The sequence below is a fragment of the Engystomops pustulosus genome, chromosome 5, assembly GCF_040894005.1.
Source record: "Engystomops pustulosus chromosome 5, aEngPut4.maternal, whole genome shotgun sequence".
Lineage (NCBI taxonomy): Eukaryota > Metazoa > Chordata > Amphibia > Anura > Leptodactylidae > Engystomops > Engystomops pustulosus.
In genome coordinates, this window is record NC_092415.1 from 54,055,589 (window position 1) to 54,068,418 (window position 12,830).

Consider the following 12,830-nt stretch of genomic DNA (forward strand, 5'->3'; position numbering starts at 1 on the left):
GTTATTACTCTGTAATGTCTTATTTCCTTTGCATATGTACCCATGATCTGTACAGTGCTTCAGAATATTATGGCCTGGGCTGTGGGGTCCATAAGCCTAACTTCCGATTTCGACTCCTGAGTTTCCCTAACTCCGCGACCCTGTTTTCCTTGTCATTTTAACAATGTGGCCTTTTAAACCTCGAACTGGAGCCTGCACCCTGCTGCAATAACTAATGCTTGTGTACGCTGGCATTAGGACCCAAAGCTAGATCCACTTCTGTTTCTGAGGCCACCCAATCACTAATTTGGTGATTGTAAACGCAACAGTGCAGATTCCTTTAGACATACACACACACACACACACACACACACACACACACACACACACACACACACACACACACACACACACACACACACACACACACACACACACACACTCCGCTTTATATATTATGTTTGTAAAGTTGGTCCATTTTATCACAACTCCGTATCTACCAACTCTACAGCCCTGATGATGATGCTATATAAATAAAGTTTGTTTTATTATTCATATAGGCCTAAGTAAGTAGCTGTCCTGATATTCTGTGTATTCCTGGAGAATAATCTTGTTTGCCTCTGATTTAGAAAAAAAGGAATGATTGAGTTGGTACCATTGAGTTAGATTGCAGCTAAGGCTATCTTCATATGCAGCAACAAACCATATTGCATATTTAATAGGAAAAGAGCAGAAGCATCACAAATTCAATGAAAAGAAATGTGAAATGGGGACTTGCATTTGTGCAATACTGCAGAAAACCAATTTTAATAATTTTGTAATGTTCAGCAAAACAAATGGAAAAACTATCTTCTAGTTTTCATTAATGTCATATTCATGTTGCTTTAGGAATATGGTCCTGGCAGAAAGGTGCGTCCTATTGAGTGCAGAAATATTAAAAAGCCAGGGTAAATATTCAGAATCTGCCGCTCTTCTGATCCGTCTTACAAGTGAGGTGAGTACATAGCATATAGTTATGCTCAATATTTTGATTACCCAAAGAAATGTTCTAGATTTCTTCTATATAGTGGCAGTATTGGTTTTAATGTAGCGATTATCAATTAATGTGTACAGCAAACCACCATTATTATGTTTTCATGGGTATAAGAAATCTGTTACAGATGTCAAATGCACACTGTGCTTTCACCATCAAGTGTATTAAAACTAAAAACGCAGACACTTTTTTTCATGTAAAGATATCTGACAACTAGTTGTGCTTACTGACTCCAACCTTCCTGGTAACCATTTCTCACTACCTTAGTTTATATAGTTTGTCACTATCTCAATTTCTCATCATCACTTTCCTCCTTAAAAAGGTTTTCCCACGAAGAAAAGTTAGGCTCTATCCAGCGGATAGAGCCTAACTTGCTGATCAGTGGGAGTCTCAGTGATCACGAAAATGAGGGCTCCGATGATGTCCCACGCAGGACGACCGCACACAACCGTTCTGCTCCATTAATCTCTATGGAGGTGATGGAAACTGCCGTACGCTTGCTGACCCCCACTGATCAACAAGTTGGACCCTATCCCTGGGATAGGGCCTAACTTTTCTTTGTGGGAAAAAAGACAGATAGAACCATCACCCTGTAGTTTTAGGCCCCTTGCACACCCGTAACATACAGTTTCTGTAGGGGTAGCATACATCCACATTCATTTCAATGGGCAATATGTCCTTCGATACGAATGGACGTATTGCCCACCGTAGCATCAATGGAAAAAATATACAGCTAGCTCTATCTTACTACCAATATAAATTATGACCTCTATACATGTTATTTCTCTGACCCCAGGATTCAGATCTCCGGAGTGCACTTCTTCTTGAGCAAGCTGCTCATTGCTTCATCAATATGAAGAGTCCTATGGTGAGGAAGTTTGCTTTCCACATGATTCTGGCAGGCCATCGGTTTAGTAAAGCAGGCCAGGTGAGTACAAAAGACATGGTGTACCCTTTACAAATGTACTTTATACCAGGCTCAAGGTGCTTTAAGGATTTTTGCTCTTCTGGGATTATGGTTAGAACAAACTATACACTCTTCTTTACAGCAGTCTATAATTGCAAAACTTTTCTAGTTGCTCATGGCAACCAGTCAGGGCTCCTCTTTCATTGCCTACAACAGTTTATAAAATAAAAGCTGAGATTGAGTCAGTTCTGGCAAACTCTGTGCTGGGGTGATAGCCTGGTTGCCCTTGGACACTTTGGCACCCCTGCCATAGATTTTCCACCGCTGATCTTATGCATCTCTATAAGACTTTGAATCGGAGACAAACTAGAAAAGGTAGTTTGTCAGAATTCCATTGGGTGACCTCGCTTTCATTCAAGATTTGATGTTTGCAGCTGTAGATGTGGTCTCTTATGCTGCTGAGTGGCCACGATATCAGCTGTGAATAACTAAGGGAAAGGCTCCCCCGTCAGGAGATCCTGCCTGCCAGCAGCCTGGTGCCCTCTGAAGGTTTCCAGGCTTGCCTGATAATTCATTTGAATTAAAGCCTGTAGGCTTCAATAGTTATAGTTGAAATGAACACCACTGCAATGTGTGAATAATACCTTACAATTCAGCACATGCCAGGTCTTCATGATGACCAATTTGTGGGCATAAAATTCCATTGTCCAGCTATGTGGCTTGCAGTTGACGCCTTATTTCAGTCAGTCTGCCACCAGCAGTCATCCAGTACCTTTGTTCATTTCTAATTTAGATACGGCAGTTTGTATTCTGATTAAAAGCTGGAGAATCCCATAAATTTCATTCAAGAGTCCTTATCAGACTTGCGGGGGGGAATCAAATCTGCAAATTCTACCAAACTAGTAAAATTGATCATTGGAGCCGTGTTACAGTTTACATTATGCCGTTACCATATATTGTTCCCCAGTTCTCTCTAGGTTTTCTGATGTTTTGTTGTCTTATTTCTTATGCCCAGAAAAAACATGCCCTTAGATGTTATTGCCAGGCAATGCAAGTGTACAAAGGAAAAGGCTGGTCACTAGCTGAGGATCACATAAACTTTACCATTGGTCGACAATCTGTTACATTGCGGCAACTGGACAATGCTGTATCTGCTTTCAGGCATATTTTAATAAACGACAGCAAACAACCAGCGTCACAACAAGGAACCTTCCTCCGGGAGTATCTCTATGTATATAAGGTAACGGTTCATATATGTCAGAATGCATGTAAAGCTAATTCAAAGAAGAAATAAGTTTGCTGCAAATGTAATTCTCTGTTAGAACTGAACGTTGAGCCAGCAGGGTAATCTCATCGTGCAAGGGCTACAAGCATTCAAGACTGAAACTTGAGAAAAGGGAAACTTTTCAAAGCTGGTTCTGAAACTATTACTCTCCTTCAGGGGCGTCGTTGGGTCAAAAGATCCGGGGCACGAGCCACGGATCTTTTGACTGGTGCCCCGAATGTTGTTGCCTGGCTCCCTCTACTTTCATCTCTATTTGCATCCTCTGGATGCTTATAGAGATGATTACTGTAGTGGAGCAGGGTGCCGTCAGCATCGTGCTCCACTACAGAGCACATACAGCAGTCTGTGCTGTAGTGAGAGCTGCAGGAGGCGATGGCATTGCGTCTCCTGCTTCAAGCAGCTCCCTCTAGCAGCCTGGAGCAGGAGGCGCTGTATAGTGGCGTCAATACATCACGTCCTGTAGGTGGAGTTTTGGGGTCATTACTTTATGTAGAGGCTATTCCTGAGTGTTGTCGGGCTATCCCTGGGTAGTGGGAGTCTATAATATTACTGAGTGTGTCTGTGGCTATTAGTGTGAGGGGGATATGTGGGGTCTTTTAGTGAGTGTAAGGGGACTATTACTCAGTGTGGGAGTTATAAGTAAGTGTGGGGGGCTATTAAGGAGTGTGGGGGCTATTTTCTGTGTGTATAGAAGCAATTAGCAAGTGGAGATCTATTACTGAATGTGGGGATCTATTAGTGTGACGGGGCTATGAGGGTTTTTTTTAGTTAGTGTAAGGGGATTATCACTAAATGTGGGGCCTATAAGTGAGTGTCGGGGGCTATTAGAAAGTGGAGAGTTATGTTACTGAATGTGGGGGCAATTGGTGTGTGTATAAAGGCTATTTTTGAGTGTAGGGGGTTATTAGCAAGTGGAGGGATACTACTAAGTGTGGGGAGTATTACTAAATATGGGGGCTATTAGTGAGTGAAGGGTCTATTCTGAAAGTGGGGGTTATAAGTGGCTGTTTGGCTATTAGTGGGGGTGGGCGCTAATAGTGAGGGGGCTGTTACTGAATGTGAGGGCTATTTGTTAGGATAGAAAAGTGTAGAACATAAGATATGGTAATCTCCATAGGCACAGCGCATGGCTGCATAAAGAGAAATGATAATGGGCGGCTTAATGGAGAACATGAAGAACAACTACTGCTCTGGATATAATAGGTAGCATTTCTACTGTATTTTCTATAGCTGTACAGTTGTTTTTAAGTACAGTTTTTTCAGGTGGAAGCATATGGGGGGGGGTGTACGAAAGGGGACGCAACTGAGAATTTGGTACGTATGCATTGGGGCCTGTGCCCCAGATCTTTTGTGACCCTAGCAAAGCCACTTCTCTCCGTAATCTTGGCTCTTCCCAGACAGCATCTAGACAAGTTAAATAAATTTGACTGCATTGCAATACCAGACACGGCCACTATGCTCTTTGGCACAACTCCGACCCCCATCAATCTGATATTGATGACCTATGCTGAGGCAAGTTCTCACGGTTGGAGAACCCTATAATTTGTCTAGTGTAATTCCATTCGGCTCTAGAAGGAGCCAAACCACTTTTTATCATAGGTGTCTCTGGTGACGGTAGTAACTAAAAAGCTATACAGTGCATGAAAAACTGGGATTTATGCCTGCTTGCCAATCATTTTACTCTGTACTTTAATATTAACTGAAAGTTTAAATATTGTTCTAGAACCAGGTGCTGTATAAAAAAAAGAAATTGTCCTTTCTTTATAATTTTTAAACAATTCCTATTTATAAAATTAATTTATGGTTTACAGAGACTATACAATACAGTCATCTATGAGAGTGAAAAGACACTATCATTTGTGGACATTAATGATGTGTTCTTATGTGTATATATCCTGTCTACACATCATCAATGTACTTTATGCAGGGCAGTGTATGGCATATAGGAGGACCAGCACAGGCTTTAAGGACTGCACATTACAGTGTAAATATAGCAGGCATATTTCTTTACTGTACAGTGTGTCTGGGTATAATATATATATATATATATATATATATATATATATGTGTATATATGTATTTATATATGTATATGTGTGTATATATGTATATGTGTGTGTATGTTTGTTAATTATACACTGAGTGTATATACTCATTATACAGTGGTGCTACATGCTATGAACATATAGTATATGCTCTCACTGTATATTATGCAGTAGCTGTACACGCACACAAACACGGGTGTCCTTTCCCTTTACAGTGGGGGCTTATGACAACAAACAGATCGTATACCTTATATACTCGAGTATAAGCCTAGTTTTTTTAGCACAAAATTTGTGCTCAAAAACCCTAATTCGGCTTATACTCGAGTCAACTAAAAACATAAAGACAAAACTCACCTTTCTGACGTCACCCATAGGTCCTCTTCTGTATGAGACAGTATGAGACAGAGGAGGACCTATGGGGGACGTCGGAAAGATGAGTACAGTGTTATTTTTTTTCCTACTACAGGGGCTGGGCAGGCTGTATGCTACAGGGGTTGGGAAGGCTGTATGCTACAGGGGCTGGCAGACTATATACTGGGAGGCTGTAACCAATGCATTTCCCACCCTCGGCTTATACTCGAGTCAATAGGTTTTCCCAGTTTTTGTGTTGAAATTAGGGGTCTCGGCTTATACTCGAGTATATACAGTAAGTGACATCAGCCCAAAAAGCATATTGTCTGTCGGGCTTTTCATGATTTTGGCACTCTTGTTCCAATTCTGTCCCCTACTGCTTCCACCACATTTGTGCAAGCATCGGGCATTCTGCTGTAAATCGGATTGGTGGGCACGTGATAAGGCACTTTAAGTGAATTAATCTAATTTAATTGCCCATCCATGCTTCTAGAATATTCCAAATTGATTTCTGATGAGTGAGGTGTCCCATCTGCGGTGCCCTCTCTCGCCAGTCTTGAGGGTTTCCTCTGCAGGCATGACATCTGCTATAGTCATGGCATTTCCTGGTAATATTGTAATGGTAATGACTATTTATGTTGTTTTGATTTTTTTTTTATTGACTGGTAATTTCTGACTATAATGATGTATTTTATGTTCTACTCCAGAATGTTTGTCAGCAGTCTCCAGACAGTCCCTTACCTCAGCTACCATTGCCATATATCAATAGCTCTGAGACGCGGGTCTTCTTTGGTCACAATAGACGGCCAGCTGAAGGTCAGTATCTATTTCTATTAACACAACTTACAACGCTTAGGAATAGTTGTTATGTAATCGGCGTAGATCCCTGTAAAGAATACATAGCATATTCTTTACCATTTTATAATAATAATCTTTATTTGTATAGCGCCATCAAATTCTTTAGCACTTTACAAAACATAGGGGACATATACAAATATAATATTACATTACACAGAAGAAACAGTCATATGGAACAATAGGAGTGAGAGCCCTGCTCACAAGAGCTTACACTCTATGAGGATGAGGATGTTGCAGGATCATAAAAATAATTTACATAATGAAGAAGCAACAAATTAGAAAATGATGGAATCATGCATTTATATTACTAGTGGTGTTCAAAGTTTTACTCTTTTGTTAACTAGAAATGGTCACGTAAAGTTATATTTACTTAAATTTCACCCTGATGTTGTTGTTCTTTCCCGTACAAAGGAGAGAAGCAAGCAGCGACCCATGTTAGTCTCGACCAAGAATATGACGGCGAATCTTCTCAGCAGTGGCGTGAGCTTGAAGAGCAAGTGGTTGCAGTAGTTAATAGAGGGGTCCTTCCCGTCAACTTTCAGCCAACGCAGTATTGTTTAAGCAGCAATTCAGATAACTCAAAGTTCCCTCTTGCTGTTGTACAAGGTAACATACAAAATAAACAATTTTATATTGATGACCTATGCTCATGACAGGAGATCAGTGTCCATCGCATAATACCCTTTTTTTTTTTTTTGGCTTCAACAGAACCGATCACAGTAGAGGTGTCCTTCAAAAACCCGCTGAAAGTTCCCCTTTTATTGACGGACTTGTCCCTCCTTTGGAAATTCCAACCAAAAGACTTTAGTCGAAATCAAAATGAAGAACTGAAGGAACCGATCAGCAATGAAAAGGATCTGCTGTCAAAGGTTTTAGATTATTTTCTATCATAGGTTTTCTGGAAAACGTCACCCCTTCTCCCGTTAACCACATTGCCATCGTCTTACCAATTTACTGATAATGTATAGTAGCTTGAAGGGGTTCTTGGAGACTTTCCAAAAACACAACGGTGGCCGGGAGGGGGCTGCTATCAATCTAGACCATGCCCCATGTAACCAAACATGTCTGAGGAAGCAGCGCTGCATTCAGCTTCTGTCTGGACACGACACCCATCCATCCTGCATATTCAATGCTGTGAATAGGGATAGATGACCGTGGCCGGCCAGAAGCTGAGCACAACAATGCTTCCCCCCGTGATGTTTGTTTACATTGGGCACGGACTAGAGTGATACCAGCACGGGACACCCGGAGGGCGCCGGAAGGTAAGTACATGTTTTTTTTTTGGTTTTTTTTGTTTGTTTTTTTTGGAAAGTCTTGGACAATCCCTTTAAAGAGCAGTAGATTTCCTTATGCAGGAGATGGGAACAACCTCTTTTTACAATAAATATTGATGCATTTTATAGAGGGGGTTCTCCGGCCGAAACTGATGTGTTGTATTCCCTCCAGTGTTTGGTTCAATGCATTGCAACACAACTACATATTTGATTCTAGCTTTTGGATGCTTTTTTGTAAGCATCTGGGGGGGGGGGGCAGATTTTTGAGTGCTCCCTTCATAGGCTTTAATCAATTCATAAAACAGGCACAAGAAAGCGCAAAAAAGTTTACAAAACTTGCTGCTTCTGACATACATAGTAATGTACAGACTGGGATGGGAAGACTGCTCAAACGTGTAGTGTGTATATTAATCCTCATCGCATCACATACTAGTAGCTTTGGTACAAATATACGGTATATAATAAAAGTACAAAGCAATCTGAGCAGTGCGGTATGCACACCTATGTGAGAATGCCAGTAGCCCCAAGGTATACGTTGTCTTTTGCCCCTCTGAGTCCCACTTATATAATGCATTCACTTTATATATTACTGATAGTAGGTTATAGTTGTAGATTATGATGTACTTGGGCAATACAGATGCTTTTGGAAGATGATCCTGATAGTAAATACTTTATATCCTAGGAGAAAAGTTTCAGTGATGTCATTGGCACGGAAGACATCAGTGAGCTTTTAATAAACAACGAAGAAACAAAAATTGTAAGTTTTAATTTTTTTTTCTTGAATTTGTATGTATGACGCCATTAAGTGTAACATTTGAGGCACTATTTCCCAGTGAATGTATTCATAAGTAAGTTTGGTCTTTTACAGGCAAGACTAAAGCTATTTCCACAGCAGACTGGGGAGCTTCACATCCTTGGTATAGTCTATAATCTGAGCACAATTCCCAGTGCTAACAGCCTTGATGGAGTCGCTCCACCAAATAACGTACCGACAGGTAAGACCACTTCACGGACAAAGTCTCTCACCTGCTTTGTGGGTGCAGTATTTGGGTGTAGTATTTGTTTCTCACTATTTTATCAGAGTATCCAATTATTATGTCTAGGAATTAAACCTGGTCATTTTCAAAAAAGGAAAAGTGTTCAGTAGTTAAAGGGAAACTATTTGTGTGATCTGGGAATCCCTTTGGGGCCAGTGGTTTAGTAACCTTAATTACAGAACATCATTTGTCGAAATTAAGCCAATGTATTACATCTGCGCAGGTGCCATAGGTCCAGCACATGCACAGTTAAGCACCGGAGGTGAGTCTAATGCATCTTGTTGGACGCAAGTGGTCGCAGACTAAAAGAATTTAGTAGAATTTGGGATCCTAAACCTTAAAATGGGTTTACATATCTGGGCATTCACATTTAATTTATCTGTCATGTATACATTTTTTCAATTGGTTGTTAATAAAAAAAAAAATTGTTCCTGTGTGAAGATAATTCCCCATAAATGTAGCCATGTTGTTCCTTAGAAATGCGATTGTTGCCCATGATACAATCACCGCTGCTGGATAAATTGCACAAAGAAACAAATTGTCTTTGTATATGAAATGGCCGGAAGTTACTGCATGTCCCACAGCCGTCCTGTAGTAATGATCGCTGAATCCAGGGGGCAGGGCACCTCAGTATCACATGTATGCTCTCTGCTTCCAAAGTGCAGGGTGTATCCAAGGACCGCTTTCTCATTTCTAAGGGGCAACTTGGCATAATTTATGGGAAATTATCTTCACACAAGTAAAAAAAAAATTTTTTATAACATCCAATTGCAGAAGTGTTTTAATGTCTGATGAATTAAATTAAATCAGAATGTTCAGATGAAAATACATCCTTTTAAGGATCTGTGTTTGGTTTAGTGCCAGGACTCTCATAGTCAATCACTTTGTGTGGTTGGGGCATTCAGGGCTCCTACAGTCTTTTGTAAGAGTCCTTCAAGATATACTTTACCTTTTTGAGCAATTCCTAACTCCATATAAATATTACACAGCTCTCTTATTATAACGTACATGCACAGCAGCAAAAAGTTTTTAGGCCGGAGCAGCTTAACTAAAGTGAGGTTTTTTTGTTTGTTTTTTGTTCGTCTATTATAATGTATTAGGAAAATTCATATCTAATGGAATGTCGGTCAGAGGACGTCAGGACTTGGAAATACAAGGTCCTCGACTAAATGGCACAAAAGAAGAAAAAACCTCTATTCAGTACGGACCTGATCGTCGGTTAGACCCAATTATCACCCCACAGATGCCTTTATTGGAGGTAACTATTGCTTCTAAATGCTTGTCCGTGACCGAAGGCAAGGGGCTTCTATAGATCCAGACACCGTCAACCCCTCATGCTCATTAGCATAATTTTACAAGTTTAAAAAGGAAGGGGCCATGGATACCACACATAAGAAGATTACCACAGTTACTGTTACTGGATCTATAAGGGTCCCTGTTTTATCATTCAGTTTTTGTGTAGTTTGCTTATTAATGATTAATTGACTAATCCTTTCTGTACTTCTCACTCTGACAGGTGTTCTTCATAAATTTTCCTACTGGACTGTTATGTGGAGAAATCAGAAAAGCTCATGTAGAATTTGTGAATGTAAGCAAATGTCCGCTGACGGGGCTCAAAGTCGTGTCCAAGAGACCAGAATTCTTTACGTTTGGCAGCAATACAGAAGCACGGACACCACTTAGTCCTGCGGCGTCCATGAACTGCAGTGCCTATAAAACTGTTGTGACAGATTCTACCTCTGGATGCTCTGTGCTGACTTCATCTGTTACCCCCGTAGACTTTGGTTTTGGTGGTGGACACCAGCCGGAGGTTGTAGATATTCCACTTACAGACTCCGTTTTAGCTCCTGGTGCATCGGTGCAACTTCCACTTTGGCTACGAGGACCTGATGAGGAAGGTGTTCACGAGATAAACTTCTTATTTTACTATGAAAGCACAGAAAAGCAGTCACAGATGCGGTAGGTTTCACATCTATAATATAAAAGTTTCTGGTTGTCATAAAATACATGTTTGATGTTAAGAGTTTTGTACGGATCTGATACAATGGACTAGTTAATGTTAGAAATGGATGATAATAATAATAATCTTTATATAGCGCCATCAAATTCTATAGCGCTTTATAAATCATATGCGAAATATACAAATATAATATGCACTCACCGGCCACTTTATTAGGTACACCTGTCCAACTGCTCGTTAACACTTAATTTCTAATCAGCCAATCACATGGCAGCAACTCAGTGCATTTAGGCATGTAGACATGGTCAAGACAATCTCCTGCAGTTCAAACCGAGCATCAGTATGGGGAAGAAAGGTGATTTGAGTGCCTTTGAACGTGGCATGGTTGTTGGTGCCAGAAGGGCTGGTCTGAGTATTTCAGAAACTGCTGATCTACTGGGATTTTCACGCACAACCATCTCTAGGGTTTACAGAGAATGGTCCGAAAAAGAAAAAAACATCCAGTGAGCGGCAGTTCTGTGGGCGGAAATGCCTTGTTGAGGACAGAGGAGAATGGACAGACTGGTTCGAGCTGATAGAAAGGCAACAGTGACTTAAATCGCCACCCGTTACAACCAAGGTAGGCAGAAGAGCATCTCTGAGCGCACAGTACGTCAAACTTTGAGGCAGATGGGCTACAGCAGCAGAAAACCACACCAGGTGCCTCTCCTTTCAGCTAAGAACAGGAAACTGAGGCTACAATTTGCACAAGCTCATCGAGATTGGACAGTAGAAGTTTGGAAAAACGTTGCCTGGTCTGATGAGTCTCGATTTCTGCTGCGACATTCGGATGGTAGGGTCAGAATTTGGCGTCAACAACATGAAAGCATGGATCCATCCTGCCTTGTTTCAATGGTTCAGGCTGGTGGTGATGGTGTCATGGTGTGGGGAATATTTTCTTGGCACTCTTTGGGCCCCTTGGTATCAATTGAGCATTGTTGCAACGCCACAGCCTACCTGAGTATTGTTGCTGACCATGTCCATCCCGTTATGACCACAATGTACCCAACATCTGATGGCTACTTTCAGCAGGATAATGCGCCATGTCATAAAGCTGGAATCATCTCAGACTGGTTTCTTGAACATGACAATGAGGTCACTGTACTCAAATGGCCTCCACAGTCACCAGATCTCAATCCAATATAGCATCTTTGGGATGTGGTGGAACGGGAGATTCACATCATGGATGTGCAGCCGACAAATCTGCGGCAACTGTGTGATGCCAGCATGTCAATATGGACCAAAATCTCTGAGGAGCTTCCAGCACCTTGTTAAATCTATGCCACGAAGAATTGAGGCAGTTCTGAAGGCATAAGGGGGTCCAACCCGTTACTAGCATGGATACCTAATAAAGTGGCTGGTGAGTGTATATCACAGAGTACAGAAGGAGTGAGGGCCCTGCTCGCAAGAGCTTACAGTCTATGAGGATGAAGGGAGTGACACAAAAGGTATAAGAGTTTGTATAATGGTCCAGCCATTCTTTAACCGGTTAAGGATCACGCCCTTTCCTGTTTTTTCATTTCCATTTTTCACTCCCCACCTTCAAAAATCTATAACTTTTTTATTTTTACACGTAAAGAGTTGTGTGACGGCTTGTTTTCTGCGTAACAAATTGAACTTCATAGTGATGGTATTAAATATTCCATGCCATGTACTGGGAAGCGGGAAAAAAAATCCAAATCCAGTGAAAATGGTGAAAAATCGCATTTGTGCCATTTTCTTGTGGGCTTTGATATTACGTCTTTCACTGAGCGCCCCAAATGACATGTCTACTTTATTCTTTGGGTTGGTACGATTACGTGGATACCAAATTTGTATAGGTTTTATAATGTTTTCATACATTTACAAAAATGAAAACCTCCTGTACAAAAATATTTTTTTTTTTATTTTGCCATCTTCTGACGTTAATAACTTTTTTTATACTTTGGTGTACGGAGCTGTGGGTGGTGTCATTTTTTGCGACATTTGATAATATTTTCAATTATATCATTTTTAGGACTGTACGACCTTTTGTTCACTTTTTATAGATTTTTTTTTTTATATTTTTCAAAATGGCAAAAAA

The 12,830-nt window shown here is 40.7% G+C and overlaps 1 protein-coding gene across 3 annotated transcripts in view; it reads left to right on the forward strand.

Annotated features, from left to right (window-relative positions):
* TRAPPC8 (trafficking protein particle complex subunit 8) overlaps positions 1–12,830 on the forward strand; it is a 50,521-nt gene that overhangs the window by 26,822 nt on the left and 10,869 nt on the right. For all 3 annotated transcript variants that reach the window (XM_072152015.1, XM_072152016.1, XM_072152017.1), the window contains 10 exons: positions 868–973; positions 1,809–1,940; positions 2,935–3,159; positions 6,308–6,416; positions 6,870–7,064; positions 7,167–7,327; positions 8,415–8,489; positions 8,601–8,727; positions 9,870–10,027; positions 10,286–10,728. In XM_072152015.1, the coding sequence (XP_072008116.1) occupies positions 868–973; positions 1,809–1,940; positions 2,935–3,159; positions 6,308–6,416; positions 6,870–7,064; positions 7,167–7,327; positions 8,415–8,489; positions 8,601–8,727; positions 9,870–10,027; positions 10,286–10,728 (1,731 nt within the window). The remainder of the gene's footprint in view (positions 1–867; positions 974–1,808; positions 1,941–2,934; positions 3,160–6,307; positions 6,417–6,869; positions 7,065–7,166; positions 7,328–8,414; positions 8,490–8,600; positions 8,728–9,869; positions 10,028–10,285; positions 10,729–12,830) is intronic.